This window comes from Ictalurus furcatus, chromosome 3 (genome assembly GCF_023375685.1).
Source record: "Ictalurus furcatus strain D&B chromosome 3, Billie_1.0, whole genome shotgun sequence".
NCBI classification, from domain to species: Eukaryota; Metazoa; Chordata; class Actinopteri; order Siluriformes; family Ictaluridae; genus Ictalurus; species Ictalurus furcatus.
This window is the reverse complement of record NC_071257.1, coordinates 7,825,141-7,839,764: the sequence shown is the minus strand read 5'-3', so window position 1 is coordinate 7,839,764 and position 14,624 is coordinate 7,825,141. Positions and strand designations below refer to the sequence as shown.

Sequence of the window (14,624 nt, the reverse complement as noted above, 5' to 3'; positions counted from 1 at the left end):
CAGCGTAAACTGACTGGGCCTACGACTCTAAACTAAACGTATTCTACTATATCTAATATTCCACGCCGTGTGCTGGGAGGCGCGCGGTATATATACAAACCTAATCAGCCTCGTAATGGCTGACGGCTGAGGGCAATTCAGACACACGTGAAACCATAGCCAATGACAGAACAGGGAGGAGACATAACAACATAACAAACATAACAAATGCACGTGTCCAAATGTCACGATTGTCAACAAGGGAAAAGCAGGTGCACACGCACCTGCTCGTGCACGCGCGCTCACATGCTCCACAGTGTGCTGCTTAAAGGGGAACTCGTGACAAAGGATATGCTGTACAATTAAATCAAGTCATTCCAAACAGCAACATTTTTTTTTTATTAAATAAATCAATAAAAAGTTTTTTTAAAAAAACAAAAAAAAACAGCAGATGAAAAGACAGACAGGACTAAAACAGAAGATTTTTTTCATAGTAGAAAATTAATTTTTCTTCAAGTAGAGACCAGCTCAGTGCAAATGACAAGGTGTACAAATCATTGCATTGTACAGATAAATGAGGTAAATATGTCCTGTGACCATCAGGTGAACATTCAGAGGGCATCGTGTAGTAATCACTCAGTAATATGCAAAGAGGTAAGGCTGAGAATGAGCTGTAAAGGCAAGTTACCATGCTCGTGCAAATGACGAGAAACTAATGGTATTTGAGACTGCAAACAGCATTAATATTGTACAGTACAGGTTTGTTTTGAGTTCAGTACTACTGACTTTAAAAACATTCAAACTCCCGAGAGAATAAATCCGTTTTTAGTCAGACTTTTAAATAGATTAAAAGTAAAATCATTCCCTGAGAGTCTCATACAGAGGGATTTTCACCTTGTATTCCCGAGATCCACTCCAGATCTACACTGCTTCAGGGGTTTCCTCCGGGTACTCCAGTTTCCTCTCCCAGTTCAAAGACATGCGTTGAGTGGCATCTATTAATTGTCCGTAGTGTGTGAATGTGTGTGTGTGTGTGTGTGTGTGTGTGATTTGTTAATTTGTTTTCTGATTTATTAATTTGTTTTTGGATTTGTTAATTTGTTTTCTGATTTGCTAATGTATTTTCTGATTTGCTAATGGTTTTGCACTTCAGGGCCACCGTAGATATGGGCTATAGTCTGTATTAAAAAATGTAGTTATGCCCCTACATTTTCACTCAGTAGAGCTGAAAACTTTACAATGTACATCTGCTCCATTTGACTTTTTGTTGTTGTTATAATGGTAATTGACTTTTTCTTTCTTTCTTTTTTTTTTAAAGTACCATATGCCACTTTGCTCTTTTATACTGCATGGGCAAAAACAGAAAAATCAAATAACAAATAAATAAATAAATGAAAACATCTGATGGAGAAAGGAGATAGGCTCAAGCCAGCAATCCCTGAGGCAGATTACTACTGTAGTTTCACAATCTCTTCTAGAGGTAGTCAAATTTTCCTCCATTCACTCAATATGGAAGCTGACTTGGAGTTGTCTCTAGGGCTGGGCTTACATCATTGAGTTCTATTCTGCACCAATCACATGGCTCTGGTTCTTGTGACATCATTTTACTTCTATTAGAATCTGCTGGGCCTATATAAATGAGTCGTAGCAGCTAGAAACAGAAAGCCAGTGGCAGTTTTCTGGCTTAGATTAAGTGTTGTTTGTGCTGTTTTTTAACCTGGTGATGTCCTAATGAAATGTTATATTTTTCACTGACTTGATAAACATTCTCCCGATCTTATCCACACTGCATTGGCTCCCAGTGAAATCTAGCATTGATTATAAAACACTATTAACTTGTAAAGCACTAAACAGTCTTGCGCCACAGTATCTAAGCGACCTTTTGGTTTTCTATGATCCACCACGCCTACTTAGATCAAAAGGTTCAGGCTATTTGACAGTACCTCGAATAGCGAAGGCTACAGCAGGGGGAAGAGCTTTCTCTTACAAAGCTCCACAGTTATGGAACAGTCTTCCAATTAGTGTTTGGGACTCAGACACAGTCTCAGTGTTTAAGTCTAGGCTTAAAATATATTTGTTTACTCAAGCCTACCATGACTAAACTTTCTGTTACGCTAAGCACAATCCTAACAATCTCTTCTCTCCCTCTCTCCTTCTGTTGAACCACACACGATTTTATGGAGATACTAGAGATCCTGATCCTTTCTGCTCTCCGGACCTGCCTGATCCGTTTCGGATGCCCTACCTCTGGATGGAGCTCTCATCTACTCCAATTCCAGACTGCTGGGACTACGGTTGCTTCTAAGGCCAAACAGACTTCATATAAATCCATAATGAACTTTTTCACACTATCTGCTGTTACCCAGATGAGGATGGGTTCCCTTCTGAGTCTGGTTCCTCTCAAGGTTTCTTCCTCTTAACGTCTTAGGGAGTTTTTCCTTGCCACCATTGCTACCAGCTTGCCCAACTGGGATAAATTCGCACATTTAAAATCTGTATACCGTGTTTATATGTTTCTGTAAAGCTGCTTTGTGACAATGTCTATTGTAAAAACATTATACAAATAAAATTAGATTGAATTGAAGACTTAAGAAGTTACTATTTTGAATGTTTGGTTAGATGTAGGCTTTGATTAGAGATAGATATGGGCTATAATCTGTATCAAAACCTATTATGCCTCTACATTTTCACTAAGTAGAGCTGAAAACTTTACAATATACATCTGCTCCATTTGACTTTTTGTTGTTGTTGTTGATGTTATAATGGTAATTGACTTTTTCTTTCTTTCTTTCTTTTTTTTTAAGTACTAACTGCCACTTTGCTCTTTTATACTTCAAATAAATATGCTTAAATAGCATTTATGTTTCTGTATTGTGTTATATTTTTATTCTAGTAACTGGTGTTAAAAACCGGTCTAACCATCAATGAGTTGTCAATGTGTTATGATGGAGCGTGTTGTGGGCCGGTGTGTTATGATGGGGCGTGTTGTGGGCCAGTGTGTTATGATGGGGCGTGTTGTGGGCCGGGTGTGTTATGATGGGGTGTGTTATGATGGGGCATGTTGTGGGCCGGTGTGTTATGATGGGGCGTTTTGTTGGCCGGTGTGTTATGATGGGGCGTTTTGTGGGCCGGTGTGTTATGATAGGGCGATTTGTGGGCTGGTGTATTATGATGGGTTGTGTTGTGGGCCGGGTGTGTTATGATGGGTTGTGTTGTGGGCCGGGTGTGTTATGATGGGTTGTGTTGTGGGCCGGTGTGTTATGATGGAGTGTGTTGTGGGCCGGGTGTGTTATGATGGGGCGTTTTGTGGGCCGGGTGTGTTATGATGGGGCGTGTTGTGGGCCGGGTGTGTTATGATGGGGTGTGTTATGATGGGGCGTGTTGTGGGCCGGGTGTGTTATGATGGGGCGTTTTGTGGGCCGGTGTGTTATGATGGGGCGTGTTGTGGGCCGGTGTGTTATGATGGGGCGTGTTGTGGGCCGGTGTGTTATGATGGGGTGTGTTGTGGGCCGGGTGTGTTATGATGGGGTGTGTTGTGGGCTAGTGTATTATGACGGGGTGTGTTGTGGGCCGGTGTGTTATGATGGGTTGTGTTGTGGGCCGGGTGTGTTATGATGGGGCGTGTCGTGGGCCGGGTGTATTATGATGGGGTGTGTTGTGGGCCGGGTGTGTTATGATAGGTTGTGTTGTGGGCCGGGTGTGTTATGATGGGGCATGTTGTGGGCTGGTGTCTTATGATGGGTTGTGTTGTGGGCCGGGTGTGTTATGATGGGGAGTGTTGTGGGCCGGTGTGTTGTGGGCTGGTGTTTTATAATGGGGCGTGTTGTGGGCCTGGTGTGGTGGTCCGCTCAGGGCCACTTTTTGGTCCCAGTTCACCCTTGATTATTGCTATTAATGCTAAATAACATGTGCTGAAAATTTAAATATCAATGTTAAAACACTGAAATTAGGGCCCTATACCTATATTTCGCCTGATTAGCTGATGGTTTGTAATGGTATTTGTAGTGGAAACCATTAGAATTGCTGCAATTGTTTCTACGGTTTTTTTAAATTATTATTTTTATTATTATTCAAGACTTGCACATTTGGAAAGGCAAGCATTGTAAAAGTTTTGCATAAAAGAGGTGCATCATGTAAAACAGTGTGAAGCACTCCAATCTGGCAACCCTGTACTGTAGCTCATTGGCGTTAGCAGGCGGAAGAGCGGTGAGATTTGGCTGACATGGCTGCTGGTGGCTCCTTCAGTATAGTGGAGTATTTCGGGGGTGACGATGGCCATCGTTGTGGTTACTGTAAAAACGCAAAGGGCAATTTTTCCCATGGTGAGTGACAATCACGTTTTTTAAAAAAAAATATTCGAGCGGATGTATATCCGGATCTATCTTGCCATTTGAGCACGCGTGTTCATCTTCACAGCTTCTTTCTTCTCGCCTCCAGTAATGTGTTTTTATGGAAAACTTCATAAATATCACCCAAAACCAGCCAGATCCTGTAGCTGTTACGTTCAGCTTGTCATGACGTCATGTTGATAGTTTGCTAGCAAACAGCTGTAAGCTGCTAGCTGACTAGCTTGACAGCTAAACTTATTGTTGTTCGCTTTTATTGTTTTATTTTGTCGAATATTTGTGTTCAAGAGCTGTAACTATAATACCACCGGAATGTTATTTTTGCATTAGTTAATGTAACTTGGCTAAAGTACGACGCTGCTAACAAGACTTGTCTAGTATGGTGTGATTGGTAGCAAGCTAGCATTAGCGTGGGTAGAACATTTGCATCCCTATTGACCTTTAAGTGTCGTGTGTGTGTGTGTGTGTGTGTGTGTGTGTGTGTGCCGTGTTTAATCCATGACTGAGGAAGAGAACGTGTTGGAGTGAGTTGTTCTAGTGAATGTCCCAACAGTCCAGCTCAGTCACCCAGAATACATTAGTATCAGTGTCGATGAAGTGAAACTCTATAAACACACCTTCTTATAATAAATAACAGCTTACACACCACAAGAGACTGAATCATTACAGCCTGGCATGACGTAACACCATGTCCAAAAGCTGATACACACTTACTGCTGAGATGCAACACAAAATAATTCCTTTGTACCATTTTAAAACAAACAAACAAACAAACAAACAAAAAAAACACTTGTAGTGGTACTAGTGTACCAGTACGTGCGTGTTGAAAACTAGTCTTTCCAAGCAGCTCAAGATGAACTAAAGTTACATAAGGAATAATATAATCTGAGTTGTCGGTGCTGGCTTGTTTTGATGTTGGATCCATCCATCCATCCATCTTCTATACCGCTTAATACTTTAATCCAGGGTCACAGGGAAACCTGGAGCCCATCCCAGCAAGCATCGGGCACAAGGTGGGGTACACCCTGGACAGGGTGCCAATCCATCGCAGGGCACATTCACACTCATAGGAAACCGGAGTACCTGGAGGAAACCCCCACACTACGGGGAGAACATGCAAACTCCACACACACAGGGCCACGGTGGGACGCGAACCCCCGACCCTGGAGGTGTGAGGCGAATGTGCTAACCACTAAGCCACAGTGTGCCCCTTGATGTTGGATGTGAAGGCTAAAATATAATATCTATCAGTAGCTCACCGGTGAAATTCTGCAGGGAACATCGGACCGCGTAGCGTGGGGACATAATGACGTGTGCCGTTAATCGAACTATGTTCTATAACATGTAAAACAGGAACATGAAATTAATATTCTAAAAGCGACTCATGTAAACACCTTAATCATAATATTGTCTTATTCAGAATAAGGTCAATAATTAGATTACTGCTGTCTATGTAGACATACTGAGTGATTTCTGATTACCTTAACCCGGCTAAAGTCATACTCGAAGTAAACAAATCGAATTAAGATGTGTGGAGTATTCCTGTTTTAGTCGCATTATCAATGTGCATTACGGACATCTCCACAGCTTAATCACACTATTAACGTCGTGTGGGAGTTTTTGGTGCAATTTGTGACAGGACACGTTCACACACGGCAGCGCTCAACCGTTTGAAGGCAAACAGTAGAGCACGGCTCTTCTGTAGCTTTCAAACGACACTAAAGGACGCGGAAACCGGGCATTTTAGCCGACTTTGGAGCTCTATGTCTGCTACAGAGCTCATTGTGTTTCAGTCAGTTATTATGCCTAGGTTGGACAATTTGTTTATTCAATCATAATTTTGTGGATGTTTATTGTTAAGATATGGTGAACCTGTTGTACATTTTGTTTATAATATTAAACCTCTGTGTAACAGTGTTTGGTTTTATACAGACAAAAATGCACATTGTTTTCCGTTGGTTATGATTCAGAACCACAGTTTTTTTTTTCAGTCATAATTTTTTCTTCATTGAGATTAGATACAAATATTCTGAGAATTGTGACCGGAGTGTATTGTTGCACCCCTAATTAGAAGGTTTGCTCTATTAGCGTTTAACAATTAAGCTTTTGTGAGCTTTTAAATTCCTCCCAGAGTGATCAGATATCAAAAAGAGAAACAAGAAAAGGCACTTCTATATTATAGAAGTATTTATTTGAGACGTTTGATCATTATAAATTATAAAGTTTAATGCTTATAAAATGTAAATTAATTTCAAAATCCAGCTAAAACTGTTTTAATTCAGCTTATTGTTGACACAACGGAAATACTTTAGCTGTGTATACTTTCTCTGGTCGCTGCTTCAGGCTGGGAATATAATTTACACCAATCTGACACTGCTTTTGTAGTTTTAAGCTATGTTTAGATTAGAGAAGCTTATAAGCAGTGTTTTATTATTAAGGTGCGGCTTTTGAAATGTGGATAATTGGTTACTGAAAATTTTTAAACAAAGAAATATTGTTTTTAGAGATCACTCAGCCTTAGAGCTTTTAGTGCATTAGACATTTTGTTATATTAGTTGCTTTAACCATATTTCCTTTTACAAAGTATAACATCTTGTCATTAGATTGATAGTTTTCTGTCCGTTGTATCTCTTTCCCCATTGCTATTGTGTCTGAGTGCAATCAGCAATCTATTATGCGTTTGTCATCATTCAATGTTGGCCAGCAGTTGATCAGTTCATGTTAGCTCACAGCTGAAAGGAAAGGAAATGAAACCTTTCTCCATGGGGATGAGAATATTACTTGAAGCAGTTCTACTAAATACACTGGGTTTTCACTGCATACAGAGGTGCAAGGTCTGTCCTCATTAGCAAGAATATGCTGTTGATGTGATGCTCCAAATGAAACTCTATGAAGAAATCCGTTTTAAATCGGCTACAGAACGAACTGTACAGTGTTGCGAAAAAGTATTTTTTTTCCATCCTGATTCCTTCTGTTTTTGTGTATGTCTCATACTAAACAGTTTTAGATCTTTAAACGAAATACGACATAAAACAAAGGCAACCTGAGTAAACACACAATACAGTTTTTATTTATTATTTTTGTTTATTGAAGCAAAAAAAAAGCTATCCAAGACCTAACACTAATGTGAAAAACTAATTGCCCCCTTAAACTTAAAATCTGTTTGTGTCACCTTTAGCAGCAATAACTGCTACAAAATGCTTCCCATAACTGGAGATCAGTCTTTCACTTACTTCTAGGACTAGGATTTACTCCTATGCTTTGGATCATTGTCTTGCTCCATAATCCAGTTGCACTTGAGTTCAGTTTGCGGACTGAAGACCGGACATTCTCCTTTAGGATTTTCTGGTAGAGAGCAGAATTCATGTTTCCCTCAATTATTACAAGTTGCCCAGGCCCTGAAGCAGCAAAGCATCCCCACACCATCATACTGTCACCACCATGCTTGACAGTAGGTATGATGTTCTTTTTGTGGAATTCTGTGTTTGGTTTATGCCAGATGTAACGGGACCCCTGTCTTCCAAACAGTTCCACTTTCGACTCCTCAATCCACGGAACATTCTCACAAAAGGTTTGCAGATCATCAACGTGTGTTTTGGCAAAATTCAGATGAGCCTTAATGTTCTTCTGGGTTAGCAGTGGCTTTCAACTCACCACACTTCCATGGATGCCATATTTGCCCAGTGTCTTTCTGATAGTGGAGTCATGAACAGTGACCTTTATTGATGCATGAGCAGCCTGTAGTTCCTTTGATGTTGTACTTGTGACGTGTTGGATGAGTCGTTGCTGTGCTCTTGGAGCAATTTTGGAAGGTCGGCCATTTCTGGAAAGGTTCACTACTGTGCCGAGTTTTTCCCATTTGGAGATTATGGCCCTAACTGTGGTCCTTTGGAGTCCCAGAAACTCTGAAATAGCTTTGTAGCCCTTCCCAGTCTGATGTATTTCAATCACCTTCTTCCTCATCATTTCTGGAATTTCTTTCAGTTTTGGCATAGTATGTTACTGGGTAAGACCTTTTTACCAACTTCATGCTGTTGAAAAAGTTCTATTTAAGTGCTGATTTGATTGAACAGGCATGACACAAAGAAGGGTTTTCAGGCCTGGTTGTGTCTAGTCCTGCTGAACCACATTATGAATGCAGTTTCATAGATTTGGGGAATTAGTAACTAAGGGGGCAAATACTTTTTCACAGTACTATGTATAGATGTAGTTTCTACATGGTGTGCCTTTCCAGGACAGAATAATAGATGTCATTATTATGCATAAACAGTCTGTAGCTAAACTAAACTAAACCCTTAAAAGAACGGTTCAGCCGAAATGCAATTTACACAGTTCACTCACACACCAAATATAGTTTCTCAGCCAAGGTGTGTTTGATATTCAAAGTTTACTTATGTCTTGTAGCTATGAGGCCAACTAATAAGGAAGGCTTATAGCTACCAGTTTAACGTTATGCATGTGTAAACCTTCACAGACTCGCCTGAAAAAATATTGGGTCTCAGTAAATTGTATATATGCAATTATATATAAACAAATACATACAGGTCAAACTTTATATATATATATATATATATATATATATATATATATATATATATATATATATATATACAGTATGTCACAAAAGTGAGTACACCGCTCACATTTTTGTAAATATTTGATTATATCTTTTCATGTGACAACACTGAAGAAATGACACTTTGCTACAATGTAAAGTAGTGAGTGTGCAGCTTGTGTAACAGTGTAAATTTACTGTCCCCTCAAAATAACTCAACACACAGCCATTAATGTCTAAACCACTGGCAACAAAAGTGAGTACACCCCTAAGTAAAAATGTCCAAATTGGGCCCAAACTGTCACTATTTTGTGTGGCCACCATTATTTTCCAGCACTGCCTTAACCCTCTTGGGCATGGAGTTCACCAGAGCTTCACAGGTTGCCACTGGAGTCCTCTTCCACCTCTCCATGATGACATCACGGAGCTGGTGGATGTTAGAGACCTTGTGCTCCTCCACCATCCGTTTGAGGATGCCCCACAGATGCTCAATAGGGTTTAGGCCTGGAGACATGCTTGGCCAGTCCATCACCTTCACCCTCAGCTTCTTTAGCAAGGCAGTGGTCATCTTGGAGGTGTGTTTGGGGTCATTATCATGCTGGAATAATGCATACTGATCATGCTCTGCTTCAGTATGTCACAGTTCATGTTGGGATTCATGGTTCCCTCAATGAATAGCCGTATGAGTGCTGCCAGTATTGCTGCAGAGGTTGAAAGGGTGGGGGGTCAGCCTGTCAGTGCTCAGACCATACGCCGCACACTGCATCAAATTGGTCTGCATGGCTGTCGTCCCAGAAGGAAGCCTCTTCTAAAGATGATGCACAAGAAAGCTGGCATGCAGTTTGCTGAAGACAAGTAGACTAAGGACATGGATTATGAGACCAAGATAATCTTATTTGGTTCAGATGGTGACAAGTGTGTTTGGCGGCAACCAGGTGAGGAGTACAAAGAAAAGTGTGTCTTGCCTACAGTCAAGCATGGTGGTGGGAGTGTCATGGTCTGGGGCTGCATGAATGCTGCCGGCACTGAGGAGCTACAGTTCATTGAGGGAACCATGAATGCCAACATGTACTGTGACACACTGAAGCAGAGCATGATCCCCTCCCTTCGGTGACTTGGCCGCAGGCCAGTATTCCAGCATGATAACAACCCCAAACACACCTCCAAGACGACCACTGCCTTGCTAAAGAAGCTGAGGGTGAAGGTGATGGTCTAAACCCTATTGAGCATCTGTGGGGCATTCTCAAATGGAAGGTGGAGGAGCACAAGGTCTCTAACATCCACCGACTCCGTGATGTCGTCATGGAGGAGTGGAAGAGGACTCCAGTGGCAACCTGTGAAGCTCTGGTGAACTCCATGCCCAAGAGGGTTAAGGCAGTGCTGGAAAATAATGGTGGCCACACAAAATATTGACACTTTGGGCCCAATTTGGACATTTTCACTTAGGGGTGTACTCACTTTTGTTGCCAGCGGTTTAGACATTAATGGCTGTGTGTTGAGTTATTTTGAGGGGACAGCAAATGTACACTGTTACACAAACTGTACACTCACTACTTTACATTGTAGCAAAGTGTCATTTCTTCAGTGGTTTCACATGAAAAGTTATAATCAAATATTTACAAAAATGTGAGGGGTGTACTCACTTTTGTGAGATACTGTGTGTATATATATATATATATATATATATATATATATATATATATATATATATATATATATATATATATATATAAAATCAGTTCTAGGGTTAGGGTTAGGACTAGGGCTGTAAAAAACAAATCTTTAATAGCCAAATATTCATTTGAACAATGTTTATATGGCTAAATGAGTAAGTGAATGCTGTAACAAAAATCATTTTGGCATTTTTTTTGTTTATTGTATTTTTAATAATACAATGTAAAAAAACGAAAGTTCAGTAATATGACATAAGGAACAACTTAATATTTAACATACTGTAACGTTACTGACTTTTCCTTCTAGGGCTTATCGAATGATAATGAATTCTGTAACAGTGCCTGAGCTGTCATTTTAACCAGAAATAGAGCTCCAAAGTCGGCTAAAATGCCCGCGTTCCACAACCTCTTTCTTGGGCACTGTAGATTGCAGCAGCGTGGGGCAGGTATAATTTGAAAGCTATCGAAAAACTCTTTCTAATTGTTATAATGTAGCTGTGTAAACATATATTGTATAATGCGTGTCAGTTGTTGTGATCTGGAGTGCTCTGTATATTTTGAACTCTATGGGTTATGCAGATTGGGATCCATGTTGTTGTTTAAGCAGTATAATTGCATTAGATGCACAATTAATAGAATGTTGTTTCCCACAATGTTCATACTGTTTTAAAAAAAAAATAAAAAAAAAATATATATATAATATATAATTCAGCCTTTCATCCACCACAGACCTTTTGTCCAAGAGGAAATTCCCAGGAGTTTAAAGCATGCTTGAGTTCAGAAGTACTATATCCATGATGGACTCTCACAGGAGCAGCCTGACATTATTATATACTGTTTAATAAGTAGGCTTATGTACATTACAAAAAGTCTCCCCTCTGTTGTTAACCATTAAATAAAAATAATAGTAAATCATTTCAACCCCCCCCCCCTTGTTTTTTTGTTTTTTTTAAAAAAACTTGTATGCAGGTATGTGGGCCCATTCAATGACCGTTCAGGACTACCAAGACCTCATTGACAGGGGATGGAGAAGGTATGTTAAAAAAAAAAAATTCTAATTACTTTTTTTTTTTTTTTTTTTTTTTTTAAATACTTACATTTCTCCATGTGGTCTGTTCATGAACACATCATGACATAATCCAATTTAGTACAAAAAATACATCAGCAACATTATTGATTTAGTACAAAAAATATAATATCAACATTATTTATGTAAGGAATTAAACACTATGGAGTAAGCTACTGTAGGAGAAAAAAATTTGTAAATGAATTTTTTTTTTGTCATTTAATATTCACTACAAGACAAGTGAATGTGTGCCATTGGGCTTAATCTTACTCATGTACTTAATGATGCTGTCCATGAAGGTCTAGCTGCTCAATAATACAGTAATATAACAACTTGGGTCTGGATACGCTCTGGGAAAACTGAAATAATTCAATTCAGCCTGAGTGTGAGGCAGACACAAAGAAGTGTTTTAATTACACTCCAGTACCCCCATACTTTTGCCACTCAGAGATATGTAATATTGCATCGTTTTTTCTTAATAAATAAACGACCAAGTATAATATTTTTGTCTCATTTGTTTAATTGGGTTCTCTTTGTCTTCTTTTAGGTCATATTTATGCAGATATATAGAAAATTCTAAAGGGTTCACAAACTTTCAAGCACCACTGTATTTCACACAAATTTACACACGAATTAACAGTTTGTGAAATCCAGTTGTTTCATGTTAATTAAAGAAATAAAGATATGCCGCTGTATAAAAGGAGGATGTTATTCCTTCTTTATGCAGGTGATGTTTTCCCAAATTATATCCAACATACCTGCATTCTTTAACCATGCTTTTATGTTTTGAACAAATCTTCTTACTGTTAATGATTCTTTTGCCTTTAGAAGTGGCAAGTATGTTTACAAGCCTGTCATGAACAAGACCTGCTGTCCTCAGTACACTATCAGGTAAATATTATCATCAAAGGGTGTGTAGATAGCTCATACTCCGGGTATCCTGCTTCAAATATCTATACAGATCATATATAAGATTAATATGTAATGAAATAACCTGTAGAAGTAGATTATCTTTATGTAAAATGTTTGTTGCGTTCTATACGTAGGCATATGTAGGATAAACACGATGTACCCAAACTAATACGTGATCTGTCTATTGAAGGTGCCATGCCTTAAACTTTCATCCTTCAAAGACGCATAAGAAGATCTTGAAGAAGATGACGAAGTTCCTGTCGAAAGGGGAGAAGCCAGCAGGCCAGTGTGATGCTGGCTGTGATGGTGCGTTCCTGCTTCCAAGTTCTAGACAGTTGTCTTCTGTGTTAACCTGCAAATGTGTTTGCGATAAGTTCTTCACCTCCTTTAAAACGGATTGGAAAATATTTAACGAATACTAGGAACGCGGTCTTTTAAAAAAAAAAAAAATTGTGTTTCATTATATATCAAACCTGATGGTTGGTTTAGTGGCAGATTTTGAAATATGATGTGATATGACATGATTCACTGACTGCGATCTGGATATTTTTCGCTTTTCAACCGTATTTCCAGTGTAAACCTGAAATTATCTTGGGAATTCAATTAACAATTCATCAATTGGTTGAGGTCGGAAAGTATTGGCACTTATGTGGAAAATAGCAGATTTTTTTTTCTTGATTTATGGATTCTTGATTAAGGTTGAGTATTGTATGAGCTTTTTTTTATATTGTTTTATAACTGATACCCCAAATTATAGTCTTAGGAAATGGTTTTGGAGCAGGTATTTCGTACAGGTGTGTTGAGAAGTCAATTTGTTTCTGGTAATGCAATCTTAGGTCTGTTTGACATCCCTGGCTTCCTAAAGCCTCTCGCTTCATCTCTTCAGCGGACAGTGGCTATAGCTGTTGGAATATCCCAGACATTTTTCTCAGGTGCGCTTCCCGTGCTGTGCCCTGCTGGAGCACCATTTCCTCCTGTCATCATTTAGATCTTTTTGCTTCATGAAGGGTTTTGTTTATTATGGTACATTTTTGTGTTCATAGAGCTGCCTGGAAGATTTAAAAAAGGATCAGTGGGTAGAATTTTCCCAGGGAAAAGAGAGATGGTGCAGACATTATTGAACTGGATGAAGATCAAATCACAGAGTACCAGAGATTGATGATAATGTAGATTGTCTAATTCTGTCACAGTATAGTAGTTGTTTTACACGCACATAACCTTTCATGTCTCCAAAGAGAAACTTTCATCATTCATGTTATCATACTGCATGTTTTTTTTTTTTTCTACCAAAAGAAATCACAAATTTATATCAAACTGCCTAACAGCTGGCTAAGTAAATCCCACCTAGCATTTTACGTATGTTGTTTGGGACTGTTTAGCCAATGGGGGGTGACTAATAACAACTTGGAAACAAAAGTATAGTGGTTATATATCAAGTTTGTTATAATACGAGTTCTTACAATCACTGTAGTGTTTGCATTTTGGTGGTGGCATCTTCAGGGTTATTCAATGAGCAACCTCCTACCTCAATGTTTCATTGATGAGCCCCACTGCATCTCCAGAGGGTTCATCAGTGAGACCTGGCACTCCAGGACCTGGTGTCCTTTTGGCCCCGTTCAAACCTCGCATTAACATACATCTTGGGTGATCCGATCATAAATAAACAGCCCTAAATACAGGTGTGAACAGCATCCAGTGTGTCTCGGAGACAGATTGTGAACCGATCACTCAGGCCACCTTCGGAGGTGGTTTGGAATGCGTTTGAGCACATAATATTTGTAATGTGAATGCAAAAGCTTCTGGATGCATCCCGAACAGCAACAAAGAACCGGCTAATCAGCTGCTTCCTTGCTCTATCCTGAAATACATCATCATTGCGAGACTGATTTTAAATCGTATTGAACGGTAGAGTTCTCCACGATAATGATGTACGAAATCCAATCACAAACGGTCTTTGGAGACTCTTTAAGAATGCCAGGTGTAAACAGTTATGCGTTTCAGCTGTTTGCTTGTGATTGGATTTCTCGAGATGGTTGTTAATGCCAGGTGTGAACAGGGCCTTTGATGCCAAGTGCCCAGGAGAAGTCTTTCCT

General features: G+C 39.4%; 1 protein-coding gene across 6 annotated transcripts in view; it reads left to right on the top strand.

The window, feature by feature from the left end:
- Positions 1-4,150: 4,150 nt before the first annotated feature.
- The window catches only part of LOC128605308 (arginyl-tRNA--protein transferase 1), a 101,508-nt gene continuing 91,034 nt past the window's right edge, over positions 4,151-14,624 (top strand). For 4 of the 6 annotated variants that reach the window (XM_053620593.1, XM_053620588.1, XM_053620589.1 and 1 more), the window contains exons 1-5: positions 4,151-4,301; positions 11,523-11,586; positions 12,448-12,510; positions 12,722-12,837; positions 13,368-13,463. In XM_053620593.1, coding sequence (XP_053476568.1) covers positions 4,202-4,301; positions 11,523-11,586; positions 12,448-12,510; positions 12,722-12,837; positions 13,368-13,463 — 439 coding nt within the window. In that variant the 5' untranslated portion in view covers positions 4,151-4,201. The remainder of the gene's footprint in view (positions 4,302-11,522; positions 11,587-12,447; positions 12,511-12,721; positions 12,838-13,367; positions 13,464-14,624) is intronic. The other 2 variants (XM_053620590.1, XM_053620591.1) reach the window with 1 other exon arrangement.